This window comes from Tribolium castaneum, chromosome 1 (genome assembly GCF_031307605.1).
Source record: "Tribolium castaneum strain GA2 chromosome 1, icTriCast1.1, whole genome shotgun sequence".
NCBI lineage: Eukaryota > Metazoa > Arthropoda > Insecta > Coleoptera > Tenebrionidae > Tribolium > Tribolium castaneum.
The window spans coordinates 5,061,636-5,087,956 of NC_087394.1; the positions used below are offsets into that span (position 1 = coordinate 5,061,636).

The following is a 26,321-nucleotide window of genomic DNA, read 5'->3' on the forward strand; positions in this document are numbered from 1 at the left end:
TTATGTAAAAATGTGAATGAATATAATGAAATTTAAATTTAACAAGATTTTTCAATTCAGCAAAATTCAATGGCTAAAAGGTCATTGTGTGACAAAACTGATTTCGGGGTAAAGTGGGGTGAAAACTCAGTCTGTGTAGTGTAAAAGTTGCTCCTTTAATCATTAACAATTTTTTTCCTTTTTTTCAGTTTTTTATTTAACTCTTTAAAGCAGGCAACCAACCATACATTTCCAAAATTGAATCTTATTTTGTTGGTGTGGTGTGATTTGGGTCAATTTTGGTTCATGGGTATTATTAATTTAATAAACCTCCCATTTGATTAACTCAAAACGTTGGGTCGTGCCTCCAAAAACCATTTTTCTAAAAATCACCAGTTGGCAAATTTGAGGTTATCGCAGGTTGGCTTTTGACGTCACTTGCCTGTCAAATTACAATTTCACAACGTGCTCTGTGTTCACGAAACCGTGGACGATGTGTGACGAAGCAGTGCTCCAAAATGGGGCTTTGGCCCCCCCGAAAACAGCCAAGCAGTTGGAGAAAGAGGCCAAAAAACAGGCAAAGTTGGACAAGTTGAAGCAAAAGTTGGAGAAGCAGCAAAACGCGGCACCGAAGAAGGAGGCTGAGGTAAGGGTGAATGATGCAACATATGTGCGGTGACGCGAGGGTTTTTTTGCAGAAGAAAGAGAAGAAGAAGGAGGTGAAGGAGGCTGCTGTTTATAATATAGCGACACCAGAGGGTGACAAGAAGGATATCAGTGGGGCTTTGCCCGATGCTTATAGCCCCCAGTTTGTCGAGGCGGCGTGGTACTCCTGGTGGGAGAAACAGGGCTTTTTCAAGCCGGAATATGGGGTAATTATAATTAAGATACGGAGTGATCAAGAATGAATGTTTGGGTTGGTAGCATTGGTTTCTTGGCAGTTTGCAACACTGTTGGAAAAATACAGCAAAATTAATTAGACATAGAATAACATTTTTCAGACTTGTTTGAAATGTTTCGGGAAAAAAATATGTATGTAACTCATTGTTACTCAATTTTTTCGTGATTCAAGGACTGATAGAATAATTTCGTTAGTCATCATTTTTGATATCTAGAACTCAATATAATTACAGAGAAAGTCAATCGCTGAACCCAACCCTAGAGGCAAATTTGTAATTGTAATTCCACCTCCAAACGTCACCGGATCGCTCCATTTAGGTCATGCTTTGACCAATGCGATTCAAGATTCCATTGTTCGATGGTAATATCTCACTAAAACTAAAATGAAAAATTAATCGTTTTTTTTTTAAATTAGGCATAGAATGAGAGGTGAGACAACTTTGTGGAACCCTGGCTGTGATCATGCCGGAATTGCTACTCAAGTGGTAGTAGAAAAAAAATTATGGCGAAACGAGAAAAAAACACGACATGATATTGGACGTGAAGGGTTTATTAGCAAAGTTTGGGAATGGAAGGAGGAGTAAGTAATTTTCCTACTTTTCGAGAACATTTTCCTTTGAATTAAACTAAAATTGTAAGATTTTTCAACTTGGAGATTATTTAACCAATATTTTTACTAGGCTTCAAAGAATTGCAAAATCAGTTCGAGAATGTACTTTCGTGCTTTAGCATATTTTTCAGTCAGAAGTTTCGGTGAAACAAGGAGGTTAAATATTTGGTGTAATCGTTGCCTTGTTTTTTCGAGGCTCTATTGCCTGAAAAAATCATAATAAACGTAAAAACAGCTAAAAATCATTGGATTCAGACAAAAATCGTCGAAATGTCGATAATTTTCGAGCATCTGTGCAAGTTTTTATGCCAAGTACTTTCAAGCTCATTATTGCGCTAAAATCAAAGTTTTTTCGAAAGAAAGATGAAAATAGTAAATTTCCCCTTTTTTCCAATGTTTTTGAGGTAAATACGTATTTTTTTTACAAGAAACACCAAATTACATCAAAATTGACGTTATAGATATGCTCTTATATTATTTGTTTCAAAAATTTTTTTTCAGAAAAGGTGAGATTTCTATAATTTGTAAAAGAAGTCTTCGTTTAGTTTTTAAAAATGTTTTTTTTCTGTTTTTTGTTCATTATCCCTATAAAATTTTTAGTTTTCTTCTACAAAATTAGTTTATTTTTTTGAGTATTCTCAAGTGATTTGGCTTGTTTTTAAGCGAGGAATCGTTGAAAATCTATGTAAAAAACTTACAAAAACACAAAATTAGTGATTTTTGGAATAATTCTGGTCAGATGTCCTATTTTGATTTTGGTGATATCTCAACTCAGGTTAATAAAACTTCGTGAAAAAACTGTATTTTTATTTTAAAAATGTACTTAAATGCTCAGTAAAATGGAAAATAATGGTTTGGTATTTTTTCCGGCATAATTTTTGACATTTTTAAGTGTTTTTACACCTTGTTCAACCAGAAACGCATGTTTTTGGAAAATTCCTGTTCAGCAAGCCAGAAAAAATTGATTGTAAATTGAAAATGGTGTCCCTAATTTACTACTTTTTCGATTTTTTTGACCAAAAAAATTTTTTCACTGTAATAGGTCGAAAAATTACCAAATGACAATATTGTACAATGGACATAAAAACAGTACGAAGAATATCTGAATTCTTGGCTTATTTTTGACGAAATTGCTTGAAATAATCGTTAAAACGCTCGAAGGAAGGAAGCATTTTCTTATTTTTTACTTAATTTATTGATTTTTTGGTCAGATTTACTGAAATTTCACTTTTTACTTTAAACTTGTTAAGTGTACCGAAAAGGTAAATATAACACAATTTTCAACACAATTTGGCGCTTTTGTGGCTTATTTTTAAGGAAGTTGTTCGAAATAACTTCGAAAAATATTATTTTTGACCTAATTTTCTGATCAATCATGCGAAAAAACAAAGATTTTCGCTTAAAAATATGCTAAAGACATCGAGAAAGGCCGAGAAAACCATTTTTAATGGTAAGTCGGTTAATTTTTGACGAAGTTTATTAATTTTTTCTTAAGTTTACTGAAATTTTACTTTTTTAACTTAAGAATGTTTTTAAAAATTAGTTTATTTTTTTGTATATTCTCAAGTGATTTGGCTTGTTTTTAAGCGAGGAATCGTTGAAAATCTATGTATTTTAATGGAATTTTTACAACTCCTGTCGTTTTCGACTAAAATAAGGCAACTTAAAAGTTTTTACAGTTTCTTTTGTAAACATATCAGTATCAATTTTGTTGAGGTATTTCCTTGATTTTTTTTATTTGTTAACTACTATTAACAATTTCTTCATATTTTTATGTATTTGTAATGTTAAAAGTGTATAAAAAAACTAGTAATAGTAAAAAATACGATAAAACAACGAAAAATCGCTAGAGTGAATTAAAAATTGTGTTATATCTGCTAGTTTTAAGCGATTAAGCACGTTTTGTGTTAAATTGATACTGTTTTATCAAAAAGATTAGTATCTTATTGATACTTTCTTTAATACATAATAGCAAAAAATCTTTATGATGGGCGTAGAAAAGTTAGAACATCATTTTTGCTTAGTTCAAGCCCGTTATTGTATTTTTAAACGCTTAAAAATACTTGTAATTAAGTTGAAAATAGTTAATTTTTGTGCACATTTTGGAGCGAAAATCACCAAATTTAGTCGAAAAACTTTAAACTTCACCGAAGAATCTCAAAAGTAGTTCAAAAAACATTATTTTTGCTTTATTTTAGGGTCAGAGCACGCTTTTCAGCTATAAATGCACTCCTTTGCGAAATTTTGTTTAAACAAGCCAAAAATCACATGAAATTAGGTCGAAAATAATGTAGTTTTTCTATTTTTTACAACGATTTTAGGCTAAAAACACCCTTTTTTGCAAAACTTTTCAGCTAGAAATACACTTTTTAATAAAATTTAATTTTTGTCAAACAATAGTGTAAGGCGCATTTAAAAAAAAATCAGTTACAAGTACAAAACTCACTTGAATCCGAATCTCTATGTACATTTTTGAGCTAGAAACTCTGAACGAAAGTCACATAAATTGAATTTAAATTAGTTCGAAAATAACATTATTTTTGCACGTTTTTCAAACATAATCTGAAATTCGGTCGAAAATAGTAAATTTCCCATTGTTTCCAATGTTTTTAAGGTAAATACGTATTTTTTTACAAAATTTTTGTCAAACAAGTAAAAAGAAACACCAAATTACATCAAAATTGACGTTATAGACATGTTCTTATATTATTTGTTTCAAAAATTTGTTTTTCAGAAAAGGTGAGAGTAATAAAGGTTTTAACAGATTTTCTAATCTCTATAATTTGTAAAAAAAGTCTTCATGTATAGACTGCTGATGATGGTATAAATAAATACCGAAACTAGTCCAATTCCTTCTTTTTATTTCCACTTTAGTTAGGCTTCGACTTTAAGTTATCCATTTATTCAATTTGAAAAAAGTCTTCGTTTAGTTTTTAAAAAAGTTTTTTTTCTGTTTTTTGTTCATTTTTCCTATAAAATTTTTAGTTTTCTTCTACAAAATTAGTTTATTTGTTTGTGTATTCTCAAGTGATTTGGCTTGTTTTTAAGCGAGGAATCGTTGAAAATCTATGTAAAAAACTTACAAAAACACAAAATTAGTGATTTTTGGAATAATTCTGGTCAGATGTCCTATTTTGATTTTGGTGATATCTCAACTCAGGTTAATAAAACTTCGTGAAAAAACTGTATTTTTATTTTAAAAATGTACTTAAATGCTCAGTAAAATGGAAAATAATGGTTTGGTATTTTTTCCGGCATAATTTTTGACATTTTTAAGTGTTTTTACACCTTGTTCAACCAGAAATGCACGTTTTTGGAAAATCCCTGTTTAGCAAGCCAGAAAAAATTGATTGTAGATTGAAAATGGTGTACCTAATTTACTATTTTTTCGATTTTCTACACACATTTTTGACCAAAAAACTTAATTTTTATCACTGTAATAGGTCGAAAAATCACCAAATGACAATATTGTACAATGAACATAAAAACAGTACGAAGAATATCTGAATTCTCGGCTTATTTTTGACGAAATTGCTTGAAATAATCGTTAAAACGCTCGAAGGAAGGAAGCATTTTCTTATTTTTTACTTAATTTATTGATTTTTTGGTCAGATTTACTGAAATTTCACTTTTTACTTTAAACTTGTTAAGTGTCCCGAAAAGGTAAATATAACACAATTTTCAACACAATTTGGCGCTTTTGTGGCTTATTTTTAAGGAAGTTGTTCGAAATAACTGCGAAAAATATCATTTTTGACCTAATTTACTGATCAATCACGCGAAAAAACAAAGTTTTTCGCTTAAAGATATGCCAAAGACATCGAGAAAGGCCGAGAAAACCATTTTTAATGGTAAGTCGGTTAATTTTTGACGAAGTTTATTAATTTTTTCATAAGTTTACTGAAATTTTATTTTTTTAACTTAAGAACGTGTTTGAGCCATCGATAAAGACCATTTTTTAAAAATTAGTTTATTTTTTTGTGTATTCTCAAGTGATTTCGCTTTTTTTAAGCAAGGAATCGTTGAAAATCTATGTATTTTTATTTTTAACTTAAAAGTTTTTAGTTTCTTTTGTAAACATATCAGTATCAATTTTGTTAAGGGATTTCCTTGATTTTTTTTTAATTTGTTAACTACTATTAACAATTTCTTCATATTTTTATGTATTTGTGATGTCAAGAGTGTATAAATAAAGCTTGATGCAATAGATACATTTTATTTAAAAAAAAATCTTTTTAACAGGAAAGGCGACCGGATTTACCACCAGTTAAAAAAACTGGGCTCCTCGTTCGATTGGGACCGCGCCCAATTCACAATGAACCCCCGACTGTCCCGTGCCGTAACCGAAGCCTTCGTACGTTTACACGAAGAAGGTTACATCTACCGTGCTAATAGACTAGTAAACTGGTCTTGCACCCTCAAATCTGCAATTTCCGATATAGAAGTCGACAAAATCGAAATTCCAGGACGCACATTTTTATCAGTCCCTGGATACGAGGAGAAAATCGAATTTGGGGTTTTGGTTTCGTTTGCTTACAAAATCGAAGGTTCGGATGAAAAAATCGTAGTGGCCACGACCCGAATCGAGACGATGTTGGGCGATACGGCCGTGGCGGTGCATCCCGAAGATGACCGATACAAGCATTTGCACGGCAAACGGGTGATTCACCCGTTTTGCGACCGGAAATTGCCGATTGTGCTCGATGAGTTTGTTGAGAGGGATTTCGGGACTGGGGCTGTGAAAATTACGCCAGCGCATGATCCGAATGATTATGAAGTGGGGAAGAGACACAGTTTGCCTTTTATTACGATTTTTGATGATAAAGGTTACATTTGTGGGGATTACGGGAAATTTACGGTGAGTAAAGATTAATAAATGAAATAACTGAACATACAAAGTGTCTCAGCTAAGACTTTCGAGCTTAATATCTCCGTTATTTGTCAAATGCACATATTTTAGGAGGTGGTCTTTCAATTAGGGGCAAAAAAATGACCTCAAGTTAAAAAATGAAATTTTAAAACACATTTCTTTTATTTAAAATTAAGCCAAATCACCGTTGGATCATTAAACCTCGAAAAATAAATGGGCACACAAAAAATTAACCTAATCGCTCGGCTGATCCAAGAAAAAAATTAAATTTTGTTGTTAAAAACTTAATCCAAATTTTGATAGTAATTTGGGCAGTCACCTTTTGAAACAATTGATGAAGCATTTCTATGTGGCATTTTGTGTACCACTGAAAAAAACTGTCAACAGTGTGCGCGCTGTCAGAAAAGTAAAATTGTTTTAATTTGGTGAAATTACTTTAAAAACCAACAACAGTGGCTGAAATTTCTGTGTTGTTGAAAAAGGAATTAATATTCGCCTATGGAAAGTGTCGTTGGTCTTTTTGTGAAATGTTATTTATGAAATTTAAAGTTCAAAGAATTGTCAATAATTTCAGGAAGCGTACCTGAACTAAATCAAGTGAGGAAAAACACGTCACTGGAAACGAAGCAATAGTTGGGGCTGTAATTCAAGCTTTTGAAGAGAATCCAATCAGCAGTGTACGAAACATTTCCAAAGTCCTGTATGTTTAAGTGTCTAGAATTTTTCAGTTGTTCAGTCTTTTAGTCCTTTTTGAAAGAATTAAAGCATCCAGTACCAAAAGTAAGTCAAAAATGTTGTTTTTTAACTTTGTATGGGTGAGAGATAATTGTGAAATGTCCCTTGCGTGACAGTTACGTTTCTGCGAGTAGGGTTGACCAAAATTCAATGGTAGTGCTCATTTGTCTCATAGAGATCTACGCTTTTGCATCTGTACCCACGTTTAACAGTTTGTTTCTCATTTTTCTCGCGAAACACGAACGAGTTTTTTCTGACAGCATTTTTCACTGACGATAAATTTTTTAATAAAAGTCTTAAAAGGCTTAACATTTTAAAAAGGCATGTAAAAATTACGTTTTGAAGATTTGAGTTTTTGCATTAATTGGATTTTAATCTTTATCTTCTAAAATATCTACATTTTAAATTTCATAAAACTCGAAGACAAATATCTGAGATATCAGGCTCGAAAGTCTTAGCTGAGGCACCCTGTATATACATATGAATTAAAATATGATCAGGCAAAGCAAAAATTAGAAAGTTTTACAAAATTTCTGTCAAACTGAAACTTTTCGAAAGTGTGATTTCAGTTTAGAAGCCAATAATAAGTATTATTTATAAATTATTAATATTTTTGTTATTAATAATATAAGGGCACTTCATGGTTTAAACAATTACAGTGAAGATTTTGAATATCATAGTAAATTTTTATCAGGGATTACTTTCTTAATAAACGCTCAGCAGCTACCCTGCAAGCTAGACTCCATGTTTGAAATGCTGGTATTTACTGCGTATTTATTATTTTTACTGTGCATTTAATTTGTATCTAATGATGATTGAATCGTCTTTATCAGGCAGCCTGAAGCGATTTTATAAACAAGTTTTGTCATTTTTGAGAAAGCAATCGTCAAAAATCAAGTATTTTCAATTATTAAAAATCACCCTCTGGAATAAATAGAAAAATAAATAAATAAAAACATTTGAGGAGAATGTAAAGTCGATTTCAACGTCTTTTTATTTCTTTAGTTTTATTTCCTTTGATAAATAGGTAATTGCTACGTATTATTAGCATGACAACATGCATGTCTATATGAAATCTAAAGACTTAATAAATCCAAAAAATATAAACAATATACTTTACAAAATAAAGAAACAACAAATAGATGTGTGTAATCTATCAATAACATTTTTATTATTATTTTATTATTTATTTTATTTTTTATATCTTTGTTTTTAATATTTAATATAATAATAATATTTAATATTTTTTAAAGAACAATATTTTATAAAGACGACGTCATTACTTAAAAACCAAGCATTTATTAAAATAAAGTCGACTGGTTCGGAGATTTTTTTTAATTGACCATAAATTGAACATTAGTAATTCAACTCACCCTGTATAAAAAATCTTACTCTTAATACTTTTGGCATTTCAAATAATGGTCCTTCTGGTTTAGTTACTTATTTATCAGTTAATAAAAAAAAATAAACAAATTATTCTACCACGTCTGGAATAAACATTACTGAATAAATAAACAATTATTTGGTATAAATCAAATTAAAAATTCATTTGCTTAAAACGTCTACTATTTCAATTCCGGAATTTCTACTTAAAAAATAGGGGGAATTTTATTATAAAAAGAAATGCAATAATTTGACAACAAAATTTTTTCAATGTAGTTTTTTGCATTTCACACTCCTATGAAAATTTGGGATAATGCTAAAGCATCAAATTGAAGCAAGTTAAAAACTCTATTATTTATATTTATTTTTTCACTGGCACTAAAACTTGAAACACCCTGTATGTTCTCACAGTTTTTTTTTGTTTAAGGAAGTACAGCATATTTAAAATACCAGTTTTTATTTTAGGAAGAAGTGGAAAAGGAAACGGTTTAGCTCAATAAAAAATGAATTAAAATATGATCAGTCAAAACAAAAATTAGAAAGTTTTACAAAATCTCTATCAAACTGAAACTTTTCGAAAGTGTGATTTCATTTAGAAGCCAACAATAAGTATTATTTATAAATTATTAATATTATTGTTATTAATAATATAAGGGCACTTTATGGTTTAAACAATTACAGTGAAGATTTTGAATATCATAGTAAATTTTTATCAAGGATTACTTTCTTAATAAACGCTCAGCAGCTACCCTGCAAGGTAGACTCCATGTTTGAAATGCTGCTATTTACTGCGTATTTATTATTTTTACTGTGCATTTAATTTGTATCTAACGATGATTGAATCGTCTTTATCAGGCAGCCTGAAGCGATTTTATCAACGAGTTTTGTCATTTTTGAGAAAGCAATCGACAAAAATCAAGTATTTTCAATTATTAAAAATCACCCTCTGGAATAAATAGAAAAATAAATAAATAAAAACATTTGAGGAGAATGTAAAGTCGATTTCAACGTCTTTTAGGTAATTGCTACGTATTATTAGCATGACAACATGAATGTCTATATGAAATCTAAAGATTTAATAAATCCAAAAAATATAACCAATATACTTTACAAAATAAAGAAACAACAAATAGATGTGTGTAATCTATCAATAACATTTTTATTATTATTTTATTATTTATTTTATTTTTTATATCTTTGTTTTTAATATTTAATATAATAATAATATTTAATATTTTTTAAAGAACAACATTTTATAAAGACGACGTCATTACTTAAAAACCAAGCATTTATTAAAATAAAGTCGACTAGTTCGGAGATTTTTTTTAATTGACCATTAATTGAACATTAGTAATTCAACTCACCCTGTATAAAAAATCTTACTCTTAATACTTTTGGCATTTCAAATAATGGTCCTTCTGGTTTAGTTACTTATTTATCAGTTAATAAAAAAAACAAACAAATTATTCCACCACGTCTGGAATGAACATTACTAAATAAATAAACATTTATTTGGTATAAATCAAATTAAAAATTCATTTGCTTAAAACGTCTTGGATTTTTTACTATTTCAATTCCGGAATTCCTACTTAAAAAATAGAGGAAATTTTATTATAAAAAAATTGCAATAATTTGACAACAAAAATTTTTCAGTGTAGTTTTTTGCATTTCACGCTCCTATGAAAATTTGGGATAATGCTAAAGCATCAAATTGAAGCGAGTTAGAAACTCTATTATTTATATTTATTTTTTCACTGGCACTAAAACTTGAAACACCCTGTATGTTCTCACAGTTTTTTTTTGTTTAAGGAAGTACAGCATATTTAAAATACTAGAATTTAAAAGAGCAAGCGCAAAGACTTGTGGAAAATTTAGTCACTTTTTTTGCTACCAAATTCGAACTAAATAAAAATTTGAATGTTTATTTTTTATTAGGGTATGAAACGGTTTGAGGCCAGGAAGGCTATAACTGAAGAGTTGAAAGAGTTGGGTTTGTATGTTGAGACGAAGAATAATCCAATGGTTGTGCCAGTGTGTAGTCGCAGCAAAGATATAATTGAGCCAATGTTGAAGCCTCAGTGGTACGTCAAGTGTGATGAAATGGCTGCGAAAGCTGTGGAAGCGGTCAATTCTGGTGAATTGAAGATTATTCCTGAGATGCATATCAAGACCTGGCATTATTGGATGAATGGGATCAGGGATTGGTGTATTTCCAGGCAGTTGTGGTGGGGGCATCGAATCCCCGCCTACTATGCGACGTTGAAGAGTAAAGGGGGCAAACCGGGATCCGATGTAAGTAAATTAAATGTACAGTGTTTCAGATATTTTCGAAATATCTTTATAACTAAAGAACGTTTAAAAATCCTCGAAAAGAGCAGTTTTTCATTGCGATTTTTCAGTCAAACCTAGCAACATTTAGCAAAAGCTCTGCATTATTTATTATTAAATTATTCCTTCAAATAACTGATTTTTTGAATGAAAAACTTACAAAAATAAAAAATTTCTGATTTTTGAAATAATTCTGGTCAGATTTTGAAATCATACGAAATAATTGAGGGGGCAAATCGGGTTCTAATGTAAGTAACTTAAATATATAGTGTCTCAGATATTTTTGAACATTTTTATAACTAAAAACCATATTAAAACCCTGAAAAGGGCTGTTTTTCATTTAAATGTTAGTGATTTTCTAGTCAAGATTTAGCATTATTTATTAAATTTATTAAATGATTTTTTGAATAAAAAACTTACAAAAACATAAAATTAGTGATTTTTGAAATAATTCTGGTCAGGTGTCCTATTTTGATTTTGGTGATATCTCAACTCAGGTTAATAAAACTTCGTGAAAAAACTGTATTTTTATTTTAAAAATGTACTTAAATGCTCAGTAAAATGGAAAATTATGGTTTGGTATTTTTTCTGGCATAATTTTTGACATTTTTAAGTGTTTTTACACCTTGTTCAACCAGAAACGCACGTTTTTGGAAAATTCCTGTTTAGCAAGCCAGAAAAAATTGATTGTAAATTGAAAATGGTGTACCTAATTTACTATTTTTTCGATTTTCTACACATTTTTGACCAAAAAACTTAATTTTTATCACTGTAATAGGTCGAAAAATCACCAAATGACAATATTGTAATATGGACATAAAAACGGTACGAAGAATATCTGAATTCTTGGCTTATTTTTGACGAAATTGCTTGAAATAATCGTTAAAACGCTCGAAGGAAGGAAGCATTTTCTTATTTTTTACTTAATTTATTGATTTTTTGGTCAGATTTACTGAGATTTCACTTTTTACTTTAAACTTGTTAAGTGTCCCGAAAAGGTAAATATAACACAATTTTCAACACAATTTGGCGCTTTTGTGGCTTATTTTTAAGGAAGTTGTTCGAAATAACTGCGAAAAATATCATTTTTGACCTAATTTACTGATCAATCACGCGAAAAAACAGTTTTTCGCTTAAAGATATGCTAAAGACATCGAGAAAGGCCGAGAAAACCATTTTTAATGTTAAGTCGGTTAATTTTTGACGAAGTTTATTAATTTTTTCTTAAGTTTACTGAAATTTTACTTTTTTAACTTAAGAACGTGTTAGAGCCATCGATAAAGACCATTTTTGACGAAATTGCTCGAAATATTTGCGTTTTTAGATAAAAATAGACTTAATAAAACATTTAAAGAAACCGAAATTTATGTGACTTTTGATCTAATTTTGTGATATTCCGCCAGGTTTTTGGTGAAATCTTGCGAAATAATTGAATTTATAACTAAAAAAGTCCTAATAAAACATAAAACAGCAAAATGATGTCATTTTACGCCAAATTTCGTGATGTTTGGAAACGTGGAAAAACTTTTTTTTTCAAAAATGTACTTAAACACTCGAACAAATGCAAAAATTGATCCATTTTCTAACTAATTTAGCTCAGAAACATGCTTAAATAATCAAAAAAGGCCAATAGAACCATTTTCAATACAACTAGTTGTCGATTTCTTGGCATATTTTTGATTATATTCCTCCAAATTTTTACGTTTTTGACCGAAAAACGTACTAATCTGCTTTGCGTCTGATTTCTGGAAACTTTTAACGAAGCTGACATAGATTTACGTTGTTTTATTCAAATTTTTTACACTAATTTGATAATTTTACAGTTTATTGTTACACAATTTCGCGAAATAATGACGTTTCAGCCTGAAAATCCTGTAAAATGTGTTAGACAGGCTAAAAATAAAGTCATTTTAAACATAATTTAGTGGTTCTCTTTTCGGTTAACCGAATTTTTTATAAGTGAAAACCTGCCTAAATTTTCGAAAGAAATTCTTGGCTTTATTTATTTTTACGAAATTTCTCGAAATAATATTAGTCCAAGGGCCGACAAAATATGTCTTTAGTTTAAGTTTAGCGACATCTCGCGAAAAAACATTTTTCTTAACTTAAAAATTAAACCTGACCTGACCTGGGGCCTATTTCATAAAACTTTTTACAAGTGATTTTCTATAGTAATGTAATGTACAACGTGTCTCAACTAAGACTTTCGAGCTTAATATCTCCGTTATTTGTCAACGAATTGTTATGAAATTCAGAATGCACATATTTTAGGACAATTAGGGGAAAAAAATGACCTCAAGTTAAAAAATGAAAATTTTCAAAACACATTTCTTTTATTTAAAATTAAGCCAAATTACCGTTGGATCATTAAACCCCGAAAAATAAATGACCACACAAAAAATTAACCAAATCGCTCGGCTGATCCAAGAAAAAAATTAAATTTTGTTGTTAAAAACTTGATCCAAATTTTGATAGTGATTTGGGCAGTCACCTTTTGAGACAATTGATGAAGCATTTCTATGCGGCATTTTGTGAGTAATATAATAATATTCCTGAGTAATAAACACTTACCTTCAAGAAAGTGAAAAAAAATTTTTTTTTAAATTCGTTCTATCATACTTTTTCGTATTTATATATGCCTTTACAACTCTCTAGAGTTGTTAAAAGTCCAAAAAAAGTCCATATGTTCGATTTTTTGATGTTTGATTTTTTCTATTTTCGTTGCAATTTTTGTCGATTTTGGGTACCCGGAACATTTGTTGAGCAATAGCTCCAGAACTATCAGAGATAACCCCATGAAGTTTATTATCGTTGGAAAGCTCTTTGAATTATCTATTTTTTTCAAAAAAAAATTATTGTTCTCCGACTAATAGTTTTTGAGCAAATTGCAGATAAATGCAAAAATTGATAAAATTTTAAAAAATTCATAACTAAAAAACTATTGGGAATTTGGCAATTTTTTCGATGCCAATCGATTCCCCGGATCATTTTGCATAGGTAGGGATCAAAACAGTTCCACTTTTTCGAATAGTGTAGTCGTAATTGGGAAAATTAAAAAAAATAAAAAAAGTCAACACGCCCCCCCTACAAAATGGTTAATTTTAAAAGTGTCTCAGAATCGAATAAAACTTATCCTATCTTATAGATTTTGATGTGCTCTTTACGATGAAAAAAAGAGTTTTCTCCTAGCTCTTTTAGTTTGGCCGTAATCGGCGTTTGAAAATTGAAAAATTTTTTTGCGAGATATTGCCTTGACTCCTATGCCATTTTGTAGAGTTTTTTATTTTGGTTGTCCTCCATTTTTCCGTTTCTCGATAACTCTAATAGTTTCGCCGTAATTGGCGGTTGAAAATTGAAAAAAAGGGAAAATGGAAACCTTTTTTTGCGTTTTTCTCGGAAACTAAAAGACTTAGAGCAACGAACAAAAAATCATCTGATAGCGCTTAATTTTATCTATTTTTTCGACCAAACCCGGAGCCGCTCCGGGCAACGGTTCCGGCTACAGAGGCGATCAAAGTTTTTTACTAAAAAAATTCATAAAAAAAAAACTAAAAGTCGTAGAGAATTGCGGTTTGTTCAATTGAATTCTACGGCTCATTTTACATATTATATCGATTTTTCACAAGAAGTAATAATTTAAAATTTTTTGCCTAAATTTAGGGTAGCCATTTGTCATAGTGTAAAATTTTATCTAACAAAAAAATTCATAATTCAAAAACTAAAAGTCTTAGAGCAATGCGGTTTGTTCCATTGAATTCAGCGGCTCATTTTTTGTATTATACGAACTTTTCATGAGATTTAAAAATTTGATTTTTTTTGCTAAAATTTCCTGAGTAATAAACACCTTCAAGAAAGTGAAAAAATTAATTTTTTTACAATTCGTTCTATCATACTTTTTCGTGTTTATATATGCCTTTACAACTCTCTAGAGTTGTTAAAAGTCCAAAAAAAAATTCGATTTTTTGATGTTTGATTTTTTCAATTTTCGTCGCAATTTTTGTCGATTTTGGGTACCCGGAACATTTGTTGAGCAATAGCTCCGGAACTATCAGAGAGAACCCCATGAAGTTTATTATCGTTGGAAAGCTCTTTGAATTATCTATTTTTTTCAAAAAAAATTATTGTTCTCCGACTAATAGTTTTTGAGCAAATTGCAGACAAATGCAAAAATTGGTAAAATTTTAAAAAATTCATAACTAAAAAACTATTGGGAATTTGGCAATTTTTTCGATGCCAATCGATTCCCCGGATCATTTTGCATGGGTATGGATCAAAACAGTTACACTTTTTCGAATAGTTTAGTCGTAATTGGGAAAATAAAAAAAAGTTAACACCCCCCCTACCAAATGGTCAATTTTAAAAGTGTCTCAGAATCGAATAAAACTTATCCTATCTTATAGATTTTGATGTGCTCTTTACGATAGAAAAAAGAGTTTTCTCCTAGCTCTTTTAGTTTGGCCGTAATCGGCGATTGAAAATTGAAAAAATTTTTGCGACATATCGCCTTGAGTCTTATGCCATTTTGTAGAGTTTTTTATTCCGGTTGTCCTCGATTTTTCCGAAATAATAATTGTTAAAACATGACTAAAATATAATAATTATTTCAGGCCGACGATAATTCCCATTGGATTTCCGGCCGCAGTGAATCCGAAGCCCGTCAAAAAGCCGCCAAACTTTACAACACGACCCCTGACGACATAATCCTCACTCAAGACGAAGACGTTCTTGACACCTGGTTCTCCTCCGGTCTCTTCCCGTTCTCAATCTTCGGCTGGCCTGAAGAAACGGAAGACTTACGCATTTTTTACCCCACATCCCTGCTTGAAACCGGCCATGATATTCTCTTCTTCTGGGTGGCCAGAATGGTGTTTTTCGGGCAAAAACTCCTCGGAAAACTTCCCTTCAAACAGGTGTACTTACATCCCATCGTGCGTGATGCACACGGACGCAAAATGAGTAAATCACTGGGAAATGTGATCGATCCGATGGACGTCATCAAGGGAATAGCCCTTGAAGACTTACATCAACAGTTGTATGAAAGTAACTTGGATCCGAGTGAAGTTGAAAAGGCCAAAGCTGGGCAAAAACGCGACTATCCTGAGGGAATCCCCGAATGTGGGACGGACGCACTCAGATTCGCCTTGTGTGCCATGTGCTCAGGGCGTGATATTAATTTGGATATTTTGCGAGTGCAAGGATACAGATTTTTCTGCAATAAAATCTGGAATGCGACCAAGTTTGCACTGACGTATTTCAGTGATGAGTTTCAAGCTCCGGTAGATGGCGGGTTTGTTGGTAATGAAAAAGTGATGGATTTGTGGATGTTGAGTCGGTTGGCGGCCGCTGTCAGGGATGCCAACCAAGGGTTTTCACACTATGAGTTCCCCACTGCCACTACCGCCATCTACAATGTGTGGTTGTACGAGCTTTGCGACGTCTATTTGGTACGTAAATTTTTTTTCCCCGATTTTTTTTGTTCATTTATTTTTTCTAGGAATATTTGAAGCCGATATTTGCAAGTGGAGACGAAGCGACGAAGAAAACTGCCCAAGTCACTCTGTATCGGGCGTTGGAAGTCGGTTTACGCCTTCTTTCACCTTTTATGCCTTTTATTACGGAAGAACTGTACCAGAGGTTGCCTAGGCCTAAAGAAATACGCGACAAAATTCCAAGTATATGTGTGTGTCCGTATCCCGAGCCTGAGGATTGTGTCTGGAGGAACGAAACGTTGGAACATGAAGTTGATTTTGTGCAAAAGGTGGCCAAGGCGATTAGGTCGGCGCGGAGTGATTATAATCTGCCGAATAAGACCAAAACTGAAGGTAGGTTGTGCTTGTTGATGATGAGAATTTTTTTGTTTAAAAAACTTTTCTTATTTCGTTTTCACAATTTTCTCCACTTTGAACTTTGTTTATAAGCAGTTTCTTTAGTTGTCCTCTTATTATTATTATTTTGACTTTCTTCTCTGTTTAGAACAGACTTGAAGATCAGATTCCATACATAATTTCTCTGCGTTTCTTCTTTTTTTCCTGTTTCTTTTATTTTTCTTATGTAAGTTTCTTTCTCTCCAAAAACATGTGGACGTTTTACTTGTTTTTATTCTTTAATTTTGATGGTCAATTTAATTTCTTCCTTTCTTTGTGAGCATTTCTTTGGTAACTTCATTTTTTCAACTACGACTTCGACATTGATTTTTTTAAACAATTCCTTCGAGTCTTATCTTTTGTATTTAGGACAAAAAAGACTAAATATTTTGAATACTCACTTCGTTACATTTCGACGCTTTTTAAAAATTTTTATTTTCATTGGCTCTTTAATAGCTTTTGCTTTACTTCTCTAAGCTGAATAATTTCAACTTTTCCATGTTTGTCTTTCTTTAAAACCAAAATCTTACACTCTTTCTCGTCTTCTATAAAAGTAAAAATTAAGCTAAATACCAGTTTATTTTAGAAGCTACTAGTTTTATTTTTTCTACTTTTAGGCTTCTTTTTCTTCAAATACTTGTTGCTTTCTTTTAATTTTTTGATTTGATGGACTGTTTTAACACTCTTAATTTCTTAGTCTAATCTTTCCTTCATATTCGTTTGCTAACTTCAATTACTCCGTTATCTCCACATAAAAATTTTTCAGTGTAATTTCGTTAATTTTTAGAACAAATTTGAATATATTTCATTTAATACTAGCTAATCTACGTTTATTTTTTGTCACATCTTTTAACTTTATTTTTCTCTACATTTGTTTTTCCTTTAAAGCAATTTTACAGTTTACTCTTTTTCTTCTTCTCCTCCTTTAAGTTTCTTATTTTTTTTAAATACCTGTTAATGCTTTTAACTTTTTTCTTTTTTGTTTTGCTCTTAGTTTGCTAACTTTATTTTTTCTGTCTCCACATCAAATTTTGTTTCAAAGCAATTCCTTCAATTTTTCTTTTGGATATTTAGAACAGAAATTTTAAGATTCGAGCAAAAACTAACTTCTCTACATTTTTTCATATTTTCTTCTAATTTTTTGAGTGCCTCTTTTTTCTTAATTTCTTAGTCGAATTTTTTCTTTTTTATTTTCTACACCTATATTTCCTCTCAAAGCAAACTTTGCAGTTTAAAATTAAATACTAATTTATTTCAGTCGAAGCAATTGCCTTTTATATATCACTTATTTTTACTTTTCTTTTATAACTACTCGTATCTGATGCCGCTTTCTTCTTTTACTGTTTTGATGGTCTCTCTTAACAACCTTTCCTCATTTCTTAGTCTAATTAATTTAATTTTCTTTTTCTTCGTTTGCTAACTTCATTTTCTCAACGATCCAAGCAATTTTTTTCGAATATTTTCTTAAACAAAGTTTTCTCTCATTTTTCCTTTTCTTCAAATACGTACTTGTTTCTTTTTTTGTTTTCTATTTTGGTGGTCTCTCTTGACTTTTCCTCTCCTCATTTCTTAGTCTAATCTTTTCTCTTTCTTTGTTTGCGAACTAGATTTACTGAACTATATCCATTCTCCACCTTGAGTTTTTTTTTCAATGAAAATTCTTAAATTTTTGTCATCTACATTTAGAACAGATTTAAAGATTAGACTACAAACTAAGTTCTCCATATTTCTTTCCTTTCCTGTTAATGTGTTCTATATTTTTATTTTTATTGTTTCTTTCTTCTTCATTTCTTAGCTGAATCTTTGCTCAACTGAGTACCAACTTCTCTAGATTTTTTCTTTTCTTAATACTGTTGATTTTGATTGCCTTTTAACAATGTTTCCATCTTTTAGTCGATCTATTCTTTTTTTTCCGTTTTCTAGCTTTTTTTAATAAGTCGATTATTTTCCGAATTTTTCTTTTTTAATTAACTGTTGATAGACGAAATTTCATGTTTTTCTTTTAACTTCTTCTTGACTCTTTTTTACATGGAACAAATTAAGACACTAAACTGAAAGAAGCAGTTTTTTTGCCTTTTATTTATTGCAATTATTATTATTATCATTATTATTTTGTACTTTCTTCTCTGTTTAGAACAGACTTGACGATCAGATTTCATACATAATTTCTCTGCGTTTCTTCTTTTTTTCCTGTTTCTTTTATTTTTCTTATGTAAGTTTGTTTCTCTCCAAACACATGTTGACGTTTTACGTGTTTTTATTCTTTAATTTTGATGTTTTGTATTTCTTTGGTAACTTAATTTTTTCAACTACGACTTCGACATTGATTTTTTTTAAACAAATCCTTCGAGTCTTAGCTTTTGTATTTAGGACAAAAAAGACTAAACATTTTGACTACTCACTTCGTTACATTTCTTGTTTTCTTTCTGCTGACACTTTTTAAATTTCTTTATTTTCATTGGCTCTTTAATAGCGTTTGCTTTACTTCTCTAAGCCGAATAATTTCAACTTTTCCATGTTTGTCTTTCTTTAAAACCAAAATCTTGCACTCTTTCTCGTCTTTTATAAAGGTAAAAATAAAGCTAAATACCAGTTTATTTTAAAAGCTACTGGTTTTCTTTTATTTTTTCTACTTTTAGGCTTCTTTTTCTTCAAATACTTGTTGCTTTCTTTTTATTTTTTGATTTGTTGAACTGTTTTAACACTCTTTAATTTCTTAGTCTAATCTTTTCTTTATATTTGTTTGCTAACTTCAATTACTCCGTTATCTCCACGTAAAAAATTTTTCAGTGTAATTTCGTCAATTTTTAGAACAAATTTGAATATATTTCAGTTAATACTAGCTAATCTACGTTTATTTTTTTTCTGTTGTCACATCTTTTAACTTTATTTTTCTCTACATTTGTTTTTCCTTTAAAGCAATTTTACAGTTTACTCTTTTTCTTCTTCTCCTCCTTTAAGTTTCTTATTTATTTTAAATACCTGTTAATGCTTTTACCTTTTTTCTTTTTTATTTTGATGTCTCTTAACAACTGTTTTTCCTCTCTCTTAGTTTGCTAACTTCATTTTTTCTGTCTCCACATCAAATTTTGTTTCAAAGCAATTCCTTCAATTTTTCTTTTAAATATTTAGAAGAGAAATTTGAAGATTCGAGCAAAAACTAACTTCTCTACATTTTTTCATATTTTCTTCTAATTTTTTGAGTGCCTCTTTTTTCTTAATTTCTTAGTCGAATTTTTTCTTTTTTATTTTCTACACCTATATTTCCTCTCAAAGCAAACTTTGCAGTTTAAAATTAAATACTAATTTATTTCAGTCGAAGCAATTGCCTTTTATATATCACTTATTTTTACTTTTCTTTTATAACTACTCGTATCTGATGCCGCTTTCTTCTTTTACTGTTTTGATGGTCTCTCTTAACAACCTTTCCTCATTTCTTAGTCTAATTAATTTAATTTTCTTTTTCTTCGTTTGCTAACTTCATTTTCTCAACGATCCAAGCAATTTTTTTCGAATATTTTCTTAAACAAAGTTTTCTCTCATTTTTCCTTTTCTTCAAATACGTATTGTTTCTTTTTTTGTTTTCTATTTTGGTGGTCTCTCTTGACTTTTCCTCTCCTCATTTCTTAGTCTAATCTTTTCTCTTTCTTTGTTTGCGAACTAGATTTCCTGAACTATATCCATTCTCCACCTTGAGTTTTTTTTTTCAATGAAAATTCTTAAATTTTTGTCATCTACATTTAGAACAGATTTAAAGATTAGACTAAAAACTAAGTTCTCCATATTTGTTTCCTTTCCTGCTAATGTGTTCTATATTTTTATTTTAATTGTTTCTTTCTTCTTCATTTCTTAGCTGAATCTTTACTCAACTGAGTACCAACTTCTCTAGATTTTTTCTTTTCTTAATACTGTTGATTTTGATTGCCTTTTAACAATGTTTCCATCTTTTAGTCGATCTATTCTTTTTTTTCCGTTTTCTAGCTTTGTTTAATAAGTCGATTATTTTCCGAATTTTTCTTTTTTAATTAACTGTTGATAGACGAAATTTCATGTTTTTCTTTTAACTTCTTTTTGACTCTTTTTTACATGGAACAAATTAAGACACTAAACTGAAAGAAGCAGTTTTTTTGCCTTTTATTTATTGCAATTATTATTATTATTATTATTATTATTATTATTATTATTATTATTTTGTACTTTCTTCTCTGTTTAGAACAGACTTGACGATCAGATTCCATACATAATTTCTGCGTTTCTTCTTTTTTTCCTGTTTCTATTATTTTTCTTATGTAAGTTTGTTTCTCTCCAAACACATGTTGACGTTTTACGTGTTTTTATTCTTTAATTTTGATGTTTTGTATTTCTTTGGTAACCTCATTTTTTCAACTACGACTTCGACATTGATTTTTTTTAAACAAATCTTTCGAGTCTTACCTTTTGTATTTAGGACAAAAAAGACTAAATATTTTGAATACTCACTTCGTTACATTTCTTGTTTTCTTTCTGCTGACACTTTTTAAAAATTTTTATTTTCATTGGCTCTTTAATAGCGTTTGCTTTACTTTTCTAAGCCGAATAATTTCAACTTTTCCATGTTTGTCTTTCTTTAAAACCAAAATCTTACACTCTTTCTCGTCTTCTATAAAGGTAAAAATGAAGCTAAATACCAGTTTATTTTAGAAGCTACTGGTTTTCTTTTATTTTTTCTACTTTTAGGCTTCTTTTTCTTCAAATACTTGTTGCTTTCTTTTTATTATTTGATTTGATGGACTGTTTTAACACTCTCTCTTAGTCTAATCTTTCTTTTATATTCGTTTGCCAACTTCAAATACTCCGTTATCTCCACATAAAAAAATTTTCAGTGTAATTTCGTTAATTTTTAGAACAAATTTAAATATATTTCAGTTAATACTAGCTAATCTAGGTTTATTTTTTTCCTGTTGTCACATTTTTTTAAATTTTGATTGGCTTCTTTTAACTTTATTTTTCTCTAGATTTGTTTTTCCTTTAAAGCAATTTTACAGTTTGCTCTTTTTCTTCTTCTCCGCCTTTAAGTTTTTTATTTTTTTTTAAATACCTGTTAATGCTTTTAACTTTTTTCTTTTTTATTTTGATGTCTCTTAACAACTGTTTTTCCTCTCTCTTAGTTTGCTAACTTTATTTTTTCTGTCTCCACATCAAATTTTGTTTCAAAGCAATTCCTTCAATTTTTCTTTTGAATATTTAGAACAGAAATTTGAAGATTCGAGCAAAAATTAACTTCTCTACATTTTTTCATATTTTCTTATAATTTTTTTGAGAGCCTCTTTTTTCTTAATTTCTTAGTCGAATTTTTTCTTTTTCATTTTCTACACATATATTTTCTCTCAAAGCAAACTTTGCAGTTTAAAATTAAATACTAATTTATTTCAGTCGAAGCAATTGCCTTTTATATATCAGTTATTTTTACTCGTATCTGATGGCGCTTTCTTCTTTTACTTTTTTTTGATGGTCTCTCTTAACAACCTTTCTTCATTTCTTAGTCTAATTAATTTAATTTAATTTTTCTTCGTTTGCTAACTTCATTTTCTCAACGATCCAAGCAATTTTTTTCGAATATTTTTAAACAAAGTTAGGGATTAGACAAAAATCTGATCCTCTTTCAGTTCGCATTTTGTCTCATTTTTCCTTTTCTTCAAATACGTACTTGTTTCTTTTTTGTTTCCTATTTTGGTGGTCTCTCTTGACTTTTCCTCTCCTCATTTCTTAGTCTAATCTTTTTTCTTTCTTTGTTTGCGAACTAGATTTCCTGAACTATCTCCATTCTCCACCTTGAGTTTTTTTTTTCAATAAAAATTCTCAAATTTTTGTCTTCTACATTTAGAACAGATTTAAAGATTAGACTAAAAACTAAGTTCTCCATATTTCTTTTTTTTCCTGTTAATGTGTTCTATATTTTTATTTTAATTGTTTCTTTCTTCATTTCTCAGCTGCATGTTTGCTCAACTGAGTACCAACTTCTCTAGATTTTTTTTTCTTAATACTGTTGATTTTGATTGCCTTTAAGTCGATCTATTCATTTCTTTTTCGTTTTCTAGCTTTTTTAACAAGTCGATTATTTTCCGAATTTTTCATTTTTAATTAACTGTTGATAGACGAAATTTCATGTTTTTCTTTTAGCTACCTGTTAATGCTTTTAACTTTTTTATTTTTTATTTTGATGTCTCTTAATTGCTTTTCCTCTCTCTTAGTTTGCTAACTTCATTTTTTTTGTCTTCACATCAAATTTTGTTTCAAAGCAATTCCTTCAATTTTTCTTTTAAATATTTAGAACAGAAATTTGAAGATTCGAGCAAAAACTAACTTCTCTACATTTTTTCATATTTTCTTCTAATTTTTTGATTGCCTTTTTTTTCTTAATTTCTTAGTCGAATTTTTTCTTTTTCATTTTCTACACATATATTTTCTCTCAAAAGAAACTTTGCAGTTTCAAATTAAATACTAATTTATTACAGTCGAAGCAATTGCTTTTTATATGTCACTTTTATTCTTTGTTTGCGAACTAGATTTCCTCAACTATCTCCATTCTCCACCTTGAGTTTTTTTTTCACTGAAAATTCTAAAATTTTTGTTTTCTACATTTAGAACAGATTTAAAGATTAGACTGAAAACTAAGTTCTCCATATTTCTTTCCTTTCCCGTTAATGTGTTCTATATTTTTAATTGTTTCTTTCTTCTTCATTTCTTAGCTGAATCTTTGCTAAACTGAGTACCAACTTCTGTAGATTTTTTTTTTCTTAATTGTGTTGATTTTGATTGCCTTTTAGCAATGTTTCCATCTTTTAGTCGATCTATTAATTTCTTTTTCGTTTTCTAGCTTTTTTAACAAGTCGATTATTTTCCAAATTTTTCTTTTTTAATTAACTGTTGATAGACGAAATTTCATGTTTTTCTTTTAACTTCTTCGTGACTTTTGTACATGGAACAAGCAGTTTTTTGCCTTTTATTATTATTATTATTATTATTATTATTATTATTATTATTATTATTATTATTATTATTTTGACCTAACAGCTTCGCAATTGTTTCCACTTTAGCTACATAGGAAAAATGTTTTTTTCCAGCTTACCTCCAGTGCAGCGACTCAGCGACCGAAACAACCATAACCAAGTTCATCCAAGCGCTCCAAACCTTGTCCTACTGTTCAAAAATTGGAGTTAACGAGCAATCGCCACCAGGGTGCGCCATCATCACCGTTTCGGACAAATGCCAAGTCAATCTGCTCCTCAAAGGATTGATCGAACCGGCCAAAGAAATCGCCAAGATCCAGAAGAAACTCGACTTTTTGCAAACCACCAAATCCAAACTGAACCAGGCGATTTCTGCGCCCGATTATGCGACAAAAGTGCCACCAGAAGTCCAACAAACCAACAGCGAGAAATTGGCGCAGACGGCTGTGGAACTCGAACGGTTGCAAAGTGCGATCGAAGCTTTAAAATTGATGGAATAGAAGTGATTTAATTTATTTCGGTTTATTTATTGTAGCTTTTAGGCGGTGATTGTAAAATACGGTTACGAGGCATTTACAATTTAATCAGGTGAATATACAAGTGTTACAATCACAGTATTATAGCTTAGCCTATTTTAAGTTCAGACGTAATAAACTTTCTCAATTTTATAAGTTGTTGGTCTATGATGGATTCGTGCAATTTAACAAAAATAAACCGATTTCTTCCAATCAAACACAATCGAGAGTATCACAGCTAATTCTAGAATTTCCGAGTCTTCTTTAGGTATGTTTCGGTTGCTCTTACCTAGGAAAAATTGTACTAAACAACAAAATAACATAAATTACGTAACTTGTATCCGCCCAAAACATATAATACATAACTCGTGTATAAATAAAATTTGCATTAAAAACACATTTCCACATTCATAAAAACCGTATAAAACTCTTGCTAAATATCACTTTTCAGTCGAATCTAGTCCACTGACTTTGAGAATTGACTTTGTTACTTGCACTAGTGCCAGCGAACGGATCGAAAATTTGTTGGTTTGGCGCACTGGTGAAACTAAAGTCTAGACCGTACTCTTGGAGTAGGTCCTGATCGTTTCTGTTTTGCACTGAACCGTTCTGTTTTGTCGTGTGATTTTCGTACGTATAGAGCGGGTTTGAAAGACTCAAGGGGGCGCTGCTGCTGTATGAGTTCGTTTTGAGTGGATCGAAGTCGTCGGTGTCCGATGTTGAGTCCAGTCGGATCAAGTCCTCCATGTCTTCGGGCTATAAGAAGGAAACGTTGGACAAAGTGTTCAAAAATAACGTCCAGTCAACAAATAAGTCAAACTACGGAGAACTAAATGCTAGGAGGAGAAGTGAATCGGTGTAGCGAAATTTTATGGACTTTAGAACAGTTTTCACTTCTTAAAATTGTTTTTTTTTTCGATTTTTTACATTTTCAGTACATTTTTGATTAAAATTTTTGCCAAATTAAAAATTATAAAAAATATCTAAACTACAGTCAAAGTTGCGTCGTTTTTGCACAAAAAAATACCAAAATACGCCCACCACTGCTATATTTTTAACTTTTTCAAAGTTTCATTGTACTCACTTACTTAGCGAAATTCAAAATCAATAACTACCACATTTGGTCGAAAAAAATTTTTTCCCTTTTCAAAGTGTGCGTCTTTTGCATAATTTTATTTTTAATTAAATAAACATTACGTTTCTTTAATTCGCCTAATAAAATCAGTTCAAAAGTCGGCAAATTAGGTCGAAAACATTTTTTCTTTTTTTAATATTGTAATTTTTCACCAAATTTCATCAAAAAAACACCAAATTAAAGTACAGAAAATAATGTATTAGAATTTTTCAAGCGTGTAAGATGATTTTTCAATTCGAAAATATCATATTTCGAAAAATTCTGAATCAAAAAAACAACTCAGTTTTTACCCTGTTTAGATTTTCTACGGGTTTTTAACTCCGAAACTGTAAATTTTTGCATAAGTGTCCCAAAAAATCACTACCATCAAATTTGTGCCGTTTTCAAGCATTTTTGCACAAAAACTACTAAATTAAGCTCAGCATTGTATCATTTTTAGGCTTTTTCAGTGTATTTTTCGGCCTGAAATAAATTCAAAATCAAAAAATTTCAAATTGGATCGAAAAATATTATTTTTTTCCCATTTTCAGACCGTTATTTTAGCATTTTTTCAGCTCAAAACACAAATATTTGTATAATTTTGTGCAAAATTTTTCGAATCGTTCATTTTTAAGCCAATTATTTCGCTAAAATTTGTGAAAAAAAACCTCCAAAAGTCTCAAAATTAAACTTTATTAATAAAATTTTGCTCATAAATAAATGAAAAAGTAAATATCATTTAATGAAATCAAAGTTATTGGCAAACTTCTTAGAAAAAAAACTGTATTACGTAAATATTTATAAAATGTACTAACCGCTAGAAACTACAAAGCTAACACAATGTGTTGTTTAATTTGGAAATTTTTTACCTTATTTTCGAAAAAATTTTGCAAAATATGTGCGTTTGTAGCTGAACAACGTCCCAAAAAAATTACTACAAATATAATGTTAATTTTGACTTTATTTGAGCTGTTTTAGCAAAATCTCACGTCTATAACAGAAGAAAATAACAGCATTTTTGGCCAAATTTAAGC

The 26,321-nt window shown here is 30.0% G+C and overlaps 2 protein-coding genes across 4 annotated transcripts in view; one reads left to right on the forward strand and one right to left on the reverse strand.

Moving 5' to 3' along the window:
• The first annotated feature begins 230 nt into the window (after window positions 1-230).
• Window positions 231-24,329, forward strand: ValRS (Valyl-tRNA synthetase). Its single transcript, XM_008197341.3, has 9 exons — window positions 231-625; window positions 678-851; window positions 1,113-1,240; window positions 1,295-1,459; window positions 5,732-6,347; window positions 10,413-10,769; window positions 15,413-16,249; window positions 16,300-16,627; window positions 23,773-24,329. Exons 1-9 carry the CDS (start codon window positions 473-475, stop codon window positions 24,156-24,158), a joined length of 3,144 nt encoding a protein of 1,047 aa, XP_008195563.2. The 5' UTR covers window positions 231-472; the 3' UTR covers window positions 24,159-24,329.
• LOC659951 (DENN domain-containing protein 1A) overlaps window positions 24,221-26,321 on the reverse strand; it is a 46,872-nt gene continuing 44,771 nt past the window's right edge. For all 3 annotated transcript variants that reach the window (XM_015984564.2, XM_966217.4, XM_008197337.3), the window contains one exon: window positions 24,221-24,929. In XM_015984564.2, coding sequence (XP_015840050.1) covers window positions 24,621-24,929 — 309 coding nt within the window. In that variant the 3' untranslated portion in view covers window positions 24,221-24,620. The remainder of the gene's footprint in view (window positions 24,930-26,321) is intronic.

Bases quoted from the DNA above. Each gene is read 5' to 3' on its own strand.
- ValRS (XM_008197341.3), top strand. From the start codon at position 473: ATGTGTGACGAAGCAGTGCTCCAAAATGGGGCTTTGGCCCCCCCGAAA. The intron at 852-1,112 runs GTAATTATAATT...ATATAATTACAG, and splicing joins TTTTCAAGCCGGAATATGGG to AGAAAGTCAATCGCTGAACC. The intron at 16,628-23,772 runs GTAGGTTGTGCT...GTTTTTTTCCAG, and splicing joins GAATAAGACCAAAACTGAAG to CTTACCTCCAGTGCAGCGAC.